At 41.0% G+C, this 15832-nt stretch overlaps 2 protein-coding genes across 2 annotated transcripts; one reads left to right on the top strand and one right to left on the bottom strand.

Annotated features, from left to right (window-relative positions):
• Positions 1 to 681: 681 nt before the first annotated feature.
• mibp (muscle-specific beta 1 integrin binding protein) lies at positions 682 to 5877 on the bottom strand. The gene is made up of 8 exons (XM_079505044.1): positions 5643 to 5877; positions 4742 to 4832; positions 3760 to 3808; positions 3267 to 3441; positions 2080 to 2151; positions 1429 to 1535; positions 1061 to 1146; positions 682 to 944 (listed from the first exon to the last, which is right to left on the bottom strand). Exons 1-7 carry the CDS (start codon positions 5672 to 5674, stop codon positions 1061 to 1063), a joined length of 612 nt encoding a protein of 203 aa, XP_079361170.1. The 5' UTR covers positions 5675 to 5877; the 3' UTR covers positions 682 to 944.
• A 5285-nt stretch (positions 5878 to 11162) lies between these two features.
• On the top strand, positions 11163 to 14560 carry loxl5a (lysyl oxidase-like 5a; the record flags this gene model as incomplete). The annotated part of the gene is made up of 7 exons (XM_079505415.1): positions 11163 to 12234; positions 12366 to 12474; positions 13039 to 13176; positions 13632 to 13788; positions 13908 to 14003; positions 14223 to 14338; positions 14448 to 14560. 7 exons carry the CDS (start codon positions 11163 to 11165, stop codon positions 14452 to 14454), a joined length of 1695 nt encoding a protein of 564 aa, XP_079361541.1. The 3' UTR covers positions 14455 to 14560.
• Between the last annotated feature and the right edge of the window lie 1272 nt (positions 14561 to 15832).

Below are 15832 nucleotides of genomic sequence, written 5' to 3'. Positions count from 1 at the left end.
ACAGCCCTGTTGACACTTCTCAGAGATGGATATATAGATGTGTCACAATTTCCCATGACAGAAATATTACAGTAAGCCTCAGAATTTAATACAATATGAGTCCATACCATACACCGCATACCGGTAGCTGTCTCATATTTTGAATTTGTAAAGCTATGCCATGCTTGCAGTTAAGAGTTGACCTTCATGAAATCCAGAATGCCCTGGTTTCTTAAACAATGGGTGACTTGTTTATAGGCTCTGTGGTGACTTGCTACTCCATGTGTAGCAAGGGGTTTTAATCAGTTTGTCTCAAGGAGACGAAAATATTTACCCAGGTAGTCAAAAAAAAATACTAGTCTTAAACACTGGTTTGTATGTACTGTAAAATGCAAGTTAGTTATTTTACAAATGTGTACTGTCTGCAAGTACATACTACACACAGACCCATTCTTTAACCAAAGTAACTCACTGACTGCTTGGCAGCTGCAGAACTTCCAAGAGGTCAAAGGTGCCAGTAATTGAAGCTAATACCCCCTTAAACTGCATTTAAGATACTATAAAGTGTATCAGAGGAACTTATGGGTGTACACTGTACAGATCTGCATACAAATACTGGGTTTTCCAGAATGTTTGGGAACCATGCAATAGTCAATGTTATACTACTACAAACTTTATAACAGAAAACAAAGACGCAAAGGATTCTTGATCAAGTGTGCCCAACAGCAGATATGTGTTTATTTTCAGATGTATGACAGTAACAATCATGGTCCGAGCACTAGTCTGTTAAGTTACGTTATTCAACAATCCTCACAAAAACAGGACACAAGCCAACTGAAGGTGACAAAAAACACATTATAAGTTACCTATTTACAACAAAGTATAAAAAAGAAAGAAAATGGGTACAAAAAGATGTCCTAGTTGCTATGTACAAATCTATACAGGATTGAAGACAGCTGCTCCTGCTGCAAGAAATGGAAAAAATATATATATATTAGTCAAATGCCATCTGAGCAATAGATTGCAAGTACTACTACTAACATATTGAAAGTAAGCATTATTGTAGTACGAGTTGCCTCACCTATAAGCGATTTAGCAGTGTGTTCTGAATGTCCTCATACACTTGATTGTAGATCTCCTCTTTCGATTTCAAACCGTCCAGGTATTCTGTAATACACACACGGAAAGGTTACTTGTTAGGAGGTGGAAACATGAAAGTCAGTTAGATCAGAGGTTCACAAACCTTATCATGTTCAACGACCCCCAAATTTTATATAAAGGCCACGGACCCCTATAAATATTTTGTGCCAGGGACCCCCATACAAGTGTTTGGGAATATATCCCAAATATAAAGAATATGTTGAGTAACAGAAATGTGTTCTGCTACATTACATTATGTGAACCCCGATGGAAGACATTTCCCATAGAAGAACAGATCAATGCACATACCGATACTTAAACAGCTATCCTCCATCTGCTTCCGGTGTTTCAGGTACATGGGCCACACATGGCCATCAAAGAGGCCGGGAGGGTCTGGCACGGTGTACTGTCTTTTACTGAAAAAGACGATACAGTATAACTAACAGCACTGGATTTCTTTTGGTTCCAAGATCCAAATTGGTTCCGTCATTTTTCATAATTAAATGACAGATTTCCCCCTCTTTGGTGATACAGGTAAGTCTGCAATTTACACCCTGACAAGCAGTACTACTTGGAGGAAGGATACCTTTTGTCTATAAATTACATTGCTGGCAAAAAAAAATGCAGTTCTACCAGCACAATGCCATCTAGCAGCTATAGTACCTAGCAGTTCACAACAACAATGAAATTAAATGCTTTCAATTAATTGTAATTAAAAAAAATATATATATATATCAAATAAATGTGGCTGTTGTACTGAGCCACACCGTTTCTATACACAAAACCCCATTGAAGAAGAGGCTATATAAAACATTATACAACCATGATATCCTAGACCTAGAGGTTCCAAACAGCATTATTTTTGTGCCAGATTATGTGACAAATGCAAAATTCAAGTGACAAGTATGATGCTTCTGATGAACTCCATCAACAGGCTTAAATGCTGTTCAATATCCGTACCTTCTCCTGCTCTTGCACTCCTCGTAGGGAATGGAGATATAGTAGCACTTGTTGTACACATCCATCAGAGGGCTGCAGAGAAGGGACACATAAGGTCAACAAGGTTATGATCACATCAATTGTCCTCAGTGTACTTCTGTGGCTCGTGATGCATTGAAGCTCACTATGTAGATTGTGGATTAAAGCAAAAATAAAATCTCACAACTGAAAAATGTATGACATATACAATTTGTGAAACAGCGTGAAAGGAGTCACACACAGCTCTGACAGAAATGCTTATCTGTCACTGCAGGACCTGCCCAGCACTGCATTATGGGGCCAAATGTTTGTGTGCATGTTGTAGTTAGTAGTAGGGAATGTAACAAGATGCCACGTGACCCAGTAGCACCCTCCCCATAGGTTTGTTGTCACGAGTTTCTCTGCATTAGTTCTAATCTCAAGGCAACCTGCTTCCATTCACCGAACTGCACCGTGGTAGGGGAGGAAATGCACAAAAGTGATGGGGCAGAATCATTTCAACAGAGATAAGGCATTATTTTACGTACTAGTAGTAGAGGGCATGCGCATGCATAAAGTGAGTGGCAATCGAGTGGCAAGGTGAGTTTAACGTTGTTTAATGCAATCAGATAGGACATTTCTGTTTGAGTGTATGGGCTGTCAAGGCCAGAAAGTATTTTTTTGCCACTCAGTATGCGTTCCCGTATAACTTCCGGCCGGGTATTATGATGTCTCACTCACACACACACACACACATACCCTCTATAGGTAGATGATCTTTTTTTTTCTACAAGTACAGTCCCCAATATGTACATCTCTGCAAACAACAAGAGGACTGAGTGAACTGCTTCTCAGCCAGATAGCTAGACCAGTTACCAGCGCTGTAACATTGCGGGTATGATTCCCAGTGTTGAATGTCTATTATTCTAGCTGTCCCATCTCTCTCCAATACTCTTGTAAAACAATAAAAACACACCATAAAAACGAGTGTTAAAAAGGGCTTTTACTGCACCAGTTCAAGCTAGATGGAATTTCTCTCCTTAGTGTTAATTTAAGTCCAAAGACTGAACAAATGGAAACGTAAGGGTACACTATTCTGTTCCGAGTAAAATTTTACAATGTGCAGCAGATATTTATCAGTTGGCCTTGTACACGTATCAAGTTTTAACTGGTGAATTAAATGAACTTACGGGTAGTTGTAGAGCAGAAAGCCCTCAACAATCAAGATGTGGATGTCCTCATCAGGGTTGCCCACGCTGGAGACAGGAGACAGGTTGACACCATGGGAGCGGGCAAACTTCACTGGGTTCTCAATCCAGCCATTAAGCGTGTTGGTCATTGCCTCCATGTCTAGGGCGGTGATCACTGTATAGGGGGAGGGGAAGCGGGATGGGTCGGCAAGAGAAGAAAAAAAAATAAACTTAGAAACAAAGCCACAATGCAACTATGGCCAACTAAGTGTATTTGGCATGGTTATGTTCAAAGAAGTGTATTTGGGGTGGTTATGTTCAAAGAATACTTGTGTGAGGGTAATATTATGATTGAAATGATGAATGTAAGTTTATATTTTACACTTATATAATTAAACTAAAAAAGGGGACAGTTATATATGCATGTAGATATATATATATATGCATGTAAAAACAATGAGCTAGCGTCTCCTATGGTGAAATCCAGTCTTACCATCCCACTGTCTAAAGCCGTCCTCCCCGACATCTATCTGATCGGGTTTCTGAAATAACAGTCACCAATAAAACATTGCTGCAACCTCACAGCCGAACACTTTAAGACCATTCAACACGCCAACAGCAAAGCGAAATGCACACATAGCACAGCCACAAGTAGAGCATGCACGAAAGAGTGAATGCTGCCACTTACAAAATGAGAGTGCAGTCAGTTAAAAGCTCAAACAAGTGAAAGTTATTTGCCAAGAATTGTTCACAGAGAAGATTGTGTGCACATCTCAATGCCTATATTCAGGCCAGGTGCTGGATGTCAGGCATCAAGGCAATCATCAAGGAAGAACATCCGCACACCGGTTTGTAGAGCTCCGAGACTTACTTTATTTTAAGGCAACAATTAAATGCAACGTTTCGACCGACTAGGTCTTCATCAGGCAAATATGCATATTGATGAAGACCTAGTCGGTCGAAACGTTGCATTTAATTGTTGCCTTAAAATAAAGTAAGTCTCAGAGCTCTACAAACTGGTGTGCGGATGTTCTTCCTCTACCTTGATATTTGCCAAGAATTGTCATGTTTTTTTTTTACTGTAAATTCCAGAACTTTTATTGCACATTAAATTGATTAGGCTTTGCTGCGTTCGAAAAAGCATGTCAAATTAGCTAGCCAAGAAATGACTAAGCATTGCAATCACTATTCACTACTACGCTCAGCTGTATGCGGAAAGGTCAAGAGAGGGGCTCATGTGAAAACAAAACACATGACTGCTGTGTCAAGTAAAAGAGGGGACAGTATTGGTAAAGAAACAGCATGCATGCATATTCCATACATACATAAACATCAAGGTCAGTGTGATAGCAGAAAGGCAAGGGGGTTGGTAGTGCCCAGCACACAGTCATTACCTTTCTCACATGCAAACAACAATTATTGGAGGCTAACTAAAAAAAAGACCACAATAATGCCAGCTCGGCTCTGACACTTACCTTGAAAAAGTCATCTTGGTGCACAACACAACACTTGGGCAACGTCTTGATCAGCTTATCTGTCAACGTGGTTTTACCACCATTAGTCACTCTGAAGACAAAAGTAAAAAAGCACAGATTATCTTTCCAGCTACACTTGTGTCTGACCGTGTGGCGGGGGGGGGGGCGCTGGGCGCGCGAGAGAGACTGTGTGAGCAATGAGCACGCACACAGGATGTATTTTGAAGATTCGGCTATAATAATAATGTGTTATGTGGACTGCTTTTGATTAAACATGTATTAACAGTTTGGCAAAAAAAAGCACAGAAAGTACAGTTACAAAAGGATAGTAAAAGGATTAAACTTAAACCAAAGAAAGCACTATGGCTTGCTTCCATTGGAGACGGGTCCTGTGTATTCGATTCGTTTAAACTCCACAAAAGAATCAAAGAACGCATTTTATGAAATGATAATTAATGTTACTCCGTTCAAGACGGACTACAACCATTACCATATAGTATTTCACCCCCGTTATCCCCGAAACAAAGTCTCCCTCCACTTCTGATAAGACTTCCGCGCTGTCATTTCAAATGTCCCGCTCTCAACCAGCCAGGATATTACATGTAATGATAATACATAAACCCCGGTCGTCTAGAGCACTAAAGAGCACCATAGTTCACAGGCTGGCTGATAAAAACGTAAATGGTGTTGGTTTAAGATTAGATTACAATTACCTTTTTAAATGATCAGGTTTTAGTCACAGATAATATTGCCACCTGGCACCACGTTTGTTTGGGTTTCCAAATCCTAAATCACCAGAGACCATTTCGTCTATAAATTATGTTACTTTGTAGACAAACCGAGCCTTATTTGAAATCTAAACAATCTTTAAGACTGCTTTTACGGTCTTTTTACAACTTACCCGCCAATTCCTATAATGTACTTCATTTTCATTCAGTTCTTCTTGAGATGCGTTCAGTTTAGAAAACAGCAAAAAAAAGAAAGAAAATGAAGTCAATGAAAGGATAACGATGAAAACAATAATCCAGTAGAAGCGAAACGCGACGCGAATAAGTACAACTACAAATATAGTATTTGTGTATCAGAAGCAGATGCCTCCTATCTGAAGCGCCATTCACAACAAACCACAAGCCGCCTGAAATTTATATCTGATTCGGCTTGCTTTACGTCACGTCCTTATACCCCGCCCCCCGGGGCGGTATGAGTCCTACGTACGACGGTGTCGCGTACCAAAAAGAACAGATCTACAAGCTATCGACGCGCCGCAATGCGGTGCGACGATAGCTTGTAGATCTGTTCTTCCGAGTTCTGTCCTTTTTCACTGTGGCCACTGGCCAATCAGGTTGCAGACAGGCTCCCACGTAACACACCAATCACGAGCCAGACAGAATCCCAGGCTGTCACCTGTCGCATGTCTCTTTCTAAATCCAACTGATACCAGGGCAGGGATCATGGGATGGAAAACTACTTGGGGTGTATTGCTAGTCCCGTGAAAGTGACATTCAGACAGGGAGATATGGTTTTCTTTTTTTTTTTAACCCCAAATTGTATTATTTTCAGGTCTTTTAGTATCCGGCTATTATAAATAATGAGAGGGCATGTGAGGTCAAGTATCTAGGCCTATACTGGTTCACTTTATAGTCTCTCGAGACAGAGTGAAAAGAGGGCGCTTTCCTTTGTTTTGCCAATGGGTTCCCAGATTGCTTGATCAATAACAGAAGTAGTCAGATGTGCATGTGAGCCTTCCTGATGATATAATCTTTTTTCATTCATCTTTCAAACCTTTATTTATTCTCGAAAGACATTGAGGTCATCCTCATTTGTAGTGTCGTCGAGATACACATAATACAATATTTCAAAGCAACAGTAACATTTCCTCAACGCGTGACGTAGCACGTAGGCTATGTTTAAAAAACACTTGCAGACACTTGGGGGTAAGTCTGCAATCAAAGATTTAAATTGACCGTATGTTATGGGAAACAGATCTTTAATTTAAGCTGTAGGTCATTCCACGTGGTTGGGGCACTAAAACAAAAGGCTGTTTTCCCCCCCTCTGTGTTTAGATTTGGGACCTTTAGTATGAGCCAGTGACTGGAGCGTGTCCTATATGTTACAGGATTCCAATCCAGCAGAGCTTTAATAAGGCTTAATTTACCACTCAGCAATGAATGATTGCTCTATCTGGGGAATTCGTCATAGATGGAGGAAAATTTGAGAGAACAGAAGGCACACCAGTAAAGGGAATTCAGCTGATCATTTCAGTGTAACTGAAGTGACCTAGCCTATGTAACATCCTTGTTCAGTAAGCCACGAGTAGAACAGTGAACTTCTATGATTCTCATAGATGTATTTAATACATATTTGGAATACAACTCAGTATATGACAATGACAATTATTAGATATGACATACTTAACATTAGCCTAAGATTTAGAGTCTCATATAGATGTATTTTATCGATTCCGAGATTGAAAATGTCAGAATCGATAAAATACACTTTTTTTCTTTTTCCTTTATTTACCCAGGGTAGTAGCTGAGCACAAGTGCTCATTTTCAGCAACGCCCTGCACATAGAAACACACAGACAGACACACACATTAAAACCTGGGAGGTGACCAGTACCACAGTCTTATACTGTTGGCCACTAAACAGCTCCACTGGAGCAGTTAGGGGTTTATTGCCTTGCTCAAGGGCATTTATGCGGTGTTGGGTGAGTGATGAGTTGACCAATTACTTCCTGACCCAGATTTTTCCTGCCCGTCCGGGGAATCAAACCGTCAACCTTTTGGTAGCCTCGGAAACCCAGACGTTTTTATTTACCAACATTCTAAATTAATTCCAAGCATTTTTGCACGAAAAACTCCTCATAAAATGTGATGAGGTCACCACATTGTGGCTATGGTCGAAATTAGGCCAAGGAGTGTTTTTCGTGCAAACTAATGCTTGGAATGTATTCAGAATCATGAAAACCCCCTAGTTTGACATGTCACATGCGACTTAAAGTATGATGAAATTTGGAAAATGTTACCTCATATTGGTCGTCTATGGTTTTGTATACAGAAATGGCCATAACTTTCCGGCAGAGCAGACCTCTCATTCTGTAGACCTTAATGACCAAGTGAATAGAAAAAACACAAATAAAAAGTATGTCATGACATCACAGGTTAATCTCTATTCCTTGAGCGTTTGGGCCTGTGGCTCCCCGGCTATGCTGGAAAAAGTATTCACAGTATCAATACTGTCTAAAAGTCCACTGTTCAAATTTTACTTGCGTAAAAGTACAAAATTATTGGTTTCAAATTGTACTTAAAGTACCAAAAGTAAAAGTAGCCTACTCGTTGTGCAGAATGTCCCATTTCAAGTTTTCAAATGAAATGTATAAAAATCTTTTGATCTACAAGCATTGTGAGCTTTTAGATCGGCTATTTTCAAATGGCCACACGCCCTTTCCCCCACTTGTTCACACACATGTGCTCAGACTCCAACACTGTCGAAAGACTGTGCTTGTGTGAACATAGGCAGGGTGTGTGAGTATATTTAGCTGAGATTCTTACAGTGTCAGGGGAGGAGTGTATACCTATACCGTATACTGTATATGGGCCATCAGCCATAGAAGCCATAGAAGATGCTGTAACACACCATTGTACTCTGCAGCATATAGCTGGCATTGTGCCCTCACACTCGGGACCAGCAGGCAGCTAGAGGCTACCATGACTATCCACACGTACGCCTGCCAGCAACCACAAAACACAGTACTGTGGCACTGTGGCAGAGGCTAAATGGCGGGCAATACAAGGACAGGGCGAGACATTTCCCAGCAATCACACATTCCTCACCCAGACCCACTTCTAGTCTACATCATTTTAAAAACAAATGACATATTTCTAATGGTTTGAGCCTAAATCACAACTCTGATATAACCATCTGCTCCATGGTATTTCTTTCTTGGCTTGGAAGCAGTTCATGGGAACTTCTCCTTTGGTCCACCCATTCCTAGAACATGTGAGGAAAATGTTTTATGAAAAGATTATGATTATGATTATGATGATGATGATGATGATGATGATGATTATTATTATTATTATTATTATTATTATTATTATTATTATTATTATTATTATTATTATTATTATTATTATTATTATTATTATTATTATTATTATACCCTCTAAACCGGGTGAAATTCACCCAAACACCTGCCTGTAGACAAAAACAGGGATGTGGGCAGGGAAACAAACCTACCTTGTCACTGAGCATCATTAATGAAGCTAATGAGCTACCCTAGGTGTCTAAGGCCTGACTTTCACACCTTCGCAACAGATTGATGTATAGCTGATGCATGAGACGTATTGACTGATGCAAGCTCACAATGCATTTCCAATGGGAGTCACATGGTTTGACACAACATTTGTGTTGTATGAGGGGGTGGGGGTCAGTCGAAACACAGCCGAAAGCCATACAACACAAATGTTGTGTCAAACCATGTGACATCCATTGGAAATGCATTGGGGCAAAATGTAAACAAACCCTTTCTTTACATCTAGCATGCATCAATATTGTATGCTAGATCGAAAGGTGTGAGTCGCCCCTAGCTCTGCATGGTCCATAGCCTTCTACTGCTAATATGATTCTGCCCTGCAGTATAAGGCTATGGGACTTTCGGTTTTAAATCTCAAATTGAAATCAGACCAGCCTCTCCTCTTTAGCGTATTTTAAAAGAACGTTTTTGCTACTCACCAAAACAAAGGCGGGTTGTGTCATTAGAAAGCCTACTTTCCTTAGTGGACGCACTCTGAGCCCCCCACCACACGTATAAACGGTACTTTTTGGCCAGAAAGGGATTTTTTTCACCGGAGGAAAAATATTCTCTATGAGGCAGTTCTCTGGGCAATATCGGTAGAGGGCGCATTGGAGTAACTAAAAGTACCCTTTTTGGCCAAAAGGTACCGTTTATATGTGTGGTGGGGGGCTCAGAGTGCGTCCACTAAGGAAAGTAGGCTTTCTATTGACACAACCCGTCTTTGTATTGGTGAGTAGGTCAAACGTTTGTGAGATTTCCACAAGAGAGGAGAGGCTGGTCTGATTTCGATTTTGAGATTTAAAACCGAAAGTCCCATAGCCTTATACTGCAGGGCAGAATCGTAGAAGCAGTAGAAGGCTATGGACCAGAGAAGGCTATGGACAAGTCGCCCCTAAGGCATAGAGGTCCTGCATCAATACGGGATGTTCACTGGAGTGTAATGCCCCCTTGTGGCGCAGTGCAGGCAGGCAAAGAACACAGTGATTATATTTAATAAAAAAGACTAACATTATACCTAAAATAATATGACAAAATGAAATACACTTATGCATGAACATGAATAATACTGTTTTATTGATTTTTTAGGTTTTCACATGAAGATGTGTCATAAATGTATACAAATAAAGTAGAACAAACTAGAAAGGTATAAATCAAAAGCACAATACAATAAAAACAAAAACAAAGAAAAAGAAAAAAGAAAGGGGCAAGCAGCACATCACTTCAAAAGAACTTGTATCTTTTTAACTATATTTAACTTGTAATCCCATGCATGAACTATAGCTAATTGTGAACTCGAGTAGGAAATCTAGGAATTAATTATAATAAAATAAACAACCAAAAATAAGGGGCGGCTTATCCTAAGGCACTAATCCAAAGAGCATTTTTAAGTTTGGTATTTGCCGTTTAGGCAAAACAAAATGTGTTGCAAAGCCTGCTGCCACCTGTCCTCATATAGGCTGATATTAATATATTTTGTTATAAGATTCATTCCATTCTATACTCCACTGAATAACTGGCCTGGATTTCAAAGCAAATATATGAAACCCATTTGGATTAGGATCAGAGAAGTGTTGAATTCAACAAGTATGTGTGTTATATGGCTCAAATGGAAGGGCTTCAAGTAAACCTGCAACTTTGTGTTGGGTTGGATTTTACCAGCGAATTCATTCATTCATTCATTCATTCATGGCATGCTCGAGCATGCATGAATGAATAAATTATATGATCATATAATTTATTCGTTAAAAACTTAATTGAAAAGTCACCCCATGCAGCCCAGAAGAATACATTCACAAAGGTTACAATTAGTGGCCAAATGGTAAAGGCTAAATGAAGAAAATGTGATGGAAAAAGTCCTAGACCTCTGCAGTCTGTGATGCATGCGTGGACAAACAAACAGTCAAACACCGAGACGTCTCAACACAAATATTCACCGTGGCGACGCTGCGTGACGGAATCAAGAGTGTGTCCAAAACACCACCTGAAACATCACCCATATTTTCCAAGAAGTGTCCAAATCAAATAGCCAGCAGCCCAGCCCTACAACTTACAAGCAGGACACGCAGCTAATGTCTCAATGTCGGGGATCTTCGAATAAAGACACCAAACAAGACGTTTAGACATGGAGAAGTTTGCTTTAGCGTCCATTTACCTTCTCCTTCTAATTCTGGCACATTTTGGCACCGGACAACACCACGCACGCAAACGTATTGGACCGTGGAGACAGAGAATTCAGTGGGAGAATAACGGCCGGGTGTATCATTTACTGAGCACGGGGACTGAGTACCGCGCACCTGCTCAAGCCAAAGGGCATCCCCAGGTCTTCTTGTCGACAAAAAGGAACCGACAGCAACCTGTTGTAGTGAGCAGGTCCTCCAGGACCAGATCTGTGGGAGAGGAGGAGAGAACCGGGGCTCCTTCTCAAATAGTAAACGCGCGCCGTCAACTGGACCGTCTGGACGCTTCATTTCTCGGTGCAGATGCTGGTCAGTATTTGCTCGCCACGGGCGCACGAAGTCAGCCTCAACCGCGCATGGCGCCCACGAGGAACAACATTGTGGTTACTGCTGGATACCCCGGAGCGGGAGCGCACCGTTTACGCCAACCCTCATTTAATACCACCGCGCGCACACTTGCCGCCATCCAGGAGTTTTCGGGCAGCGGGGTCCCGAGAGGAGGACAAAGCCCCATCACGGGGGACGTTGGTCCGACGGCTCCACCGCAACAGGTCGCCGCGTCATCATCGGTAGGATCATCAGACTTTGCGCGCAGTCGGGACACTCGTCTGCGAATAGAGCATCGCCTCGAATCCACAGCTCAGCCACCTGCCACGGCTCCGTGGGTCGGTAATGTAATTAGGGACACCGGTACCATCCGACGCATTCACCAGCCTTCTAGTTTAGGGGACTCTCGGGGTGTTCACAGAGCGCATTCTTTAACCAGAGTTACCAGACCCATACCGTCGTCAAATGTTTCCCCCGTGTCCAATAACGCCGTGGAGACGGATTTTCCTCGCCCACCCCCCGAAGTGACAAGGACAGCGGACGGAACAATAAACGATGATATCCGCGATGCACAGATCAACAATCACAGGAACTCTGTTTTCTATAATGTGTACCCTCCAGGCGGCAGGAACAGGGCACCTGCGCGTAATCCACCCGGAACGGGCTATGGCACCAGGCTCTTCCACAATGGTAGGCCTATAGCAGAGTGAAAGATTTAAAATGGAAAGATATCAATTTTCAACATTAGAAATTGGAATATTCTCCTTTACTATACACTTCTCTCTGAGTCTAAACAATAGTGGATCCATTGTGTTCTTCAGGTCTCCCAGATCTGGTTCCTGATCCTTATTATATCCAAGCTGCATCTTACATCCAGAGAGTGCAGATGTATGCCCTACGCTGTGCTGCTGAGGAGAATTGTCTATCCAGGTATAACTCCATATGGTGCTATGCATTATTCACATTGATAGTTGTGATATTTTCATTAGTGTTATAAATATAAATGTTCAGGTCGTGACACCATTCATCCAGTCAAGAGAGAAACGTTTTGTTTTCATATAAACGATCACTTACAGAACCTTTGCAAATCAGTGAAATAATAATGATGGTTAATATGCAAACAATAGACCTATAAAACACAAAACAATATCATTGTTTTGTTACTCTTGTTCAATATATGGCCACAATTTTGCTATCATCTATTTTTCTCTTTCATCTGTCATTCTTTTACTGCACTGTTTGGTTGTTTTTATGTGAGCAATTAAACATACAGTATATAAATAACAGTAACAATACCCTTATGACTTGTGTTGAAAATATCCTGACCTAAAGGTACCAAACTGGATTTACTGCGCTGGTCTGAACAGCCACTCTGCCAAGTAGAATGTCTCTAAATGAAAGACTGTAGATCCCTTAAGTAAATGTGGAAAAAAACACTATACAGTTGGACAGGGTAGACTCAGCTGTCTTATTGTCCCCTCTTCTCTCTTGGAGGTCTGCGAACCATCACAGTGTGGGGGACCTTGACTACAGGATTCTGCTCCGTTTCCCCCAGAGGGTAAAGAACCAGGGAACAGCAGACTTCCTCCCGGTGAAACCCAGACATGAGTGGGAATGGCACAGCTGTCATCAGTGAGTCCAGTCACCATCACCACTACACTGCAGCCTGCCATCACCTGTATGCATGCTGTATGAATATGAATGTGTTGCAATTGATATGGTGCACAAGAGGCAGTATATGGAAAGGTCTTGTGAATAGTTCTTAAGCTCAAACCACACCAAAGGGTCGGGTCAGAACAAAACAGTTTTTAAGGTCAACCACACCAATGCAACTCATTGCAACTCACTGAGTTGCATTGGTATGGTTTAACCATTTAAAAAAAAACGTTAGAAAATGTTTTGTCCCGACGCGACCCTTTGGTGTGGTTTTGGCTTTATAGTCTTTTCTTTTAAGTACCAGAGTTGGGTTGCCACGTTAAGTCAAATAAAGTGCTAATTTAACTCAGAGTGTACAAATGGAACCTTAAGGGTTCATCTGTCTTTCATACTGTATGCCAGACAGACTGACCAGTCTCCTCTCACCTCAGACACTACCACAGCATGGAGGCCTTCAGTAACTATGACCTGCTGGATATCCTTACTGGCAGGAAGGTGGCAGAGGGGCATAAAGCCAGCTTCTGTCTGGAAGACACTTCCTGTGACCCAGGGATACGACGGCGATTTGCCTGCACTACTCACACACAGGTTGGTCTGCCTGATGCCTCTGCCAGTGTCCATTTGATGTATGATATGAAACAATATTAATAAATAAACAATCAATTAATTAATCGTATAACATTTGCATGCATGTGTATTTCTGTCAGGGGCTTGGTCCGGGTTGCTATGATATATATCATGCAAACATTGACTGCCAGTGGATTGATATTACAGATGTGCCACCAGGAAACTATGTTCTCAAGGTAGGACTGTAATGGGGTACAGTGGGAGACAATATCATCATTAATAACATACTGATAAGCTTTGTAAGGAAAATGTCAAAAGACTCAAAAGGCTAGCTGCTTCAAAGACACATGCTGTATGAGACAGAATAAAATCCAGTCTCTCTCTCTCTCTCTCTCTCTCTCTCTCTCTCTCTCTCTCTCTCTCTCTCTCTCTCTCTCTTTCTATTTCGATCCCAGGTGACAGTGAACCCCTCTCAACTTGTCCAGGAGTCAGATTTCTCCAACAATGTGGTGCGATGTGACATCAGGTACACTGGGACCTACGTTCAAGCGAGAAACTGCAGGATCACTGTGTAAGTCAGACACAAGTGTGAAGCTCTTTATAATGAGGCTCAAAAGCATACATTGTGTGACAGAGCAACATATGATTACTTACACGCTATTCTATTGTATGTTCCACAGAAGCTAACTTGGCTGGTGAGGAACATTTTCTACCATATACCTGCATGCCCAAGCTCGGCACATGCAGTCAATATGTTCTTCAGTGTAAACATTTGATCAGAACTTCAGTGAGCAATCATTCATCATTTCCTGCTAATAGTATATACTGTATGCTGTTAGCAGGAAATTAATAATGACTGCTGTATGTATGTGTATGTATATGTGTGTGTGTGTGTGTGTGTGTGTGTGTGTGTGTGTGTGTGCGTGTGCGCGTGCACGCGTGCGCGCGTGCGTGCGTGCGTGCGTGCGTGCGTGCGTGCGTGTGTGCGTGCGTAAGTACGTATGTATGTATGTATGTATGTATGTATGTATGTATGTATGTATGTATGTATGTATGTATGTATGTATGTATGTATGTATGTATGTATGTATGTACTGTATGTACTGTATGTATGTTGTATGTATGTGTAGTTAACGTCACCTTGGTTGAACCAGGCTGAGTTATCCTAGTTGAGTTGAGCTATCCTAATTTTAAGACATTTGGTTCTAGCATGTTTTAAACTATGCATGGCCATACATGGTTAGATTAGCCGGAGACCTGCAGGGTTAATACAGACCTTAATATTGACTTTCACAGTATGACTGAGTCGGTGCTTGCTCATGGTTGGTAACATTTGGGCTACAGTGCTCAGAGTAAGTACCATTAACCATTATGAGAATCAATACTGCGTGTACATGCATGTACTCCCACATACACTTTTCTTTCTGTATGTAAGATTCTGTGCATTATTTTATAGACTAGCCATGTACTGCTAAAGCATAATGTTCAACAATATGCTGATTATGTATAAATAATGTTTGTAAGTTGTACTTAATTTTATACGGTTGCATTTTATAATAAAGTTTGACGTAATGTTTTGAGACCTGAATGCCATTGAAGACTAAAGCCTTATTCATTTTCTCTCATAATTTAATGATGGGAATTAAGCATCACTGACTATATTTGTACAAACATTTTATACAATGATGTCATTCCACTTTTCACTCACATTTAACAGGCTGTCTATGGCACTTTTCTAAAATGATCTAAATAAAACTGCACATCTCAGAGAAATGCATGAAATGGTACCACTTAATGCATTACGTCTCTCGGAAATGGAGGAGAGAGCATGAAAGGGCTACACAGTGTTTGACATTTTTCACCAGGGTACCTAACGTTATGCTATTTGACTTAACCAGAATGACTGGAAAACAATCTGCGCTCCTGACTCCATGTGTGCACTGCAAACATTGAAACTTGGTTCCATTTGTACACTGCATATTTTAGTGTTGTGTCTAGGAATTTCTGACGTGTCTTTATAGTCTGTCTAAAACTTCTGTTTAGAATAACTATTAACATGGAATAT

This window comes from Electrona antarctica (genome assembly GCF_951216825.1).
Source record: "Electrona antarctica genome assembly, chromosome: 7".
NCBI lineage: Eukaryota > Metazoa > Chordata > Actinopteri > Myctophiformes > Myctophidae > Electrona > Electrona antarctica.
Note: the sequence above shows the minus strand (reverse complement) of the source record. Positions and strands in the feature narration are given on the sequence as shown.

Bases quoted from the DNA above. Each gene is read 5' to 3' on its own strand.
- mibp (XM_079505044.1), bottom strand. From the start codon at position 5,674: ATGAAAATGAAGTACATTATAGGAATTGGCGG. The intron at 3,809-4,741 runs GTAAGTGTCAGA...CTGTTATTTCAG, and splicing joins ACCAAGATGACTTTTTCAAG to AAACCCGATCAGATAGATGT. The intron at 1,147-1,428 runs GTATGTGCATTG...TGTGTATTACAG, and splicing joins GGATAGCTGTTTAAGTATCG to AATACCTGGACGGTTTGAAA.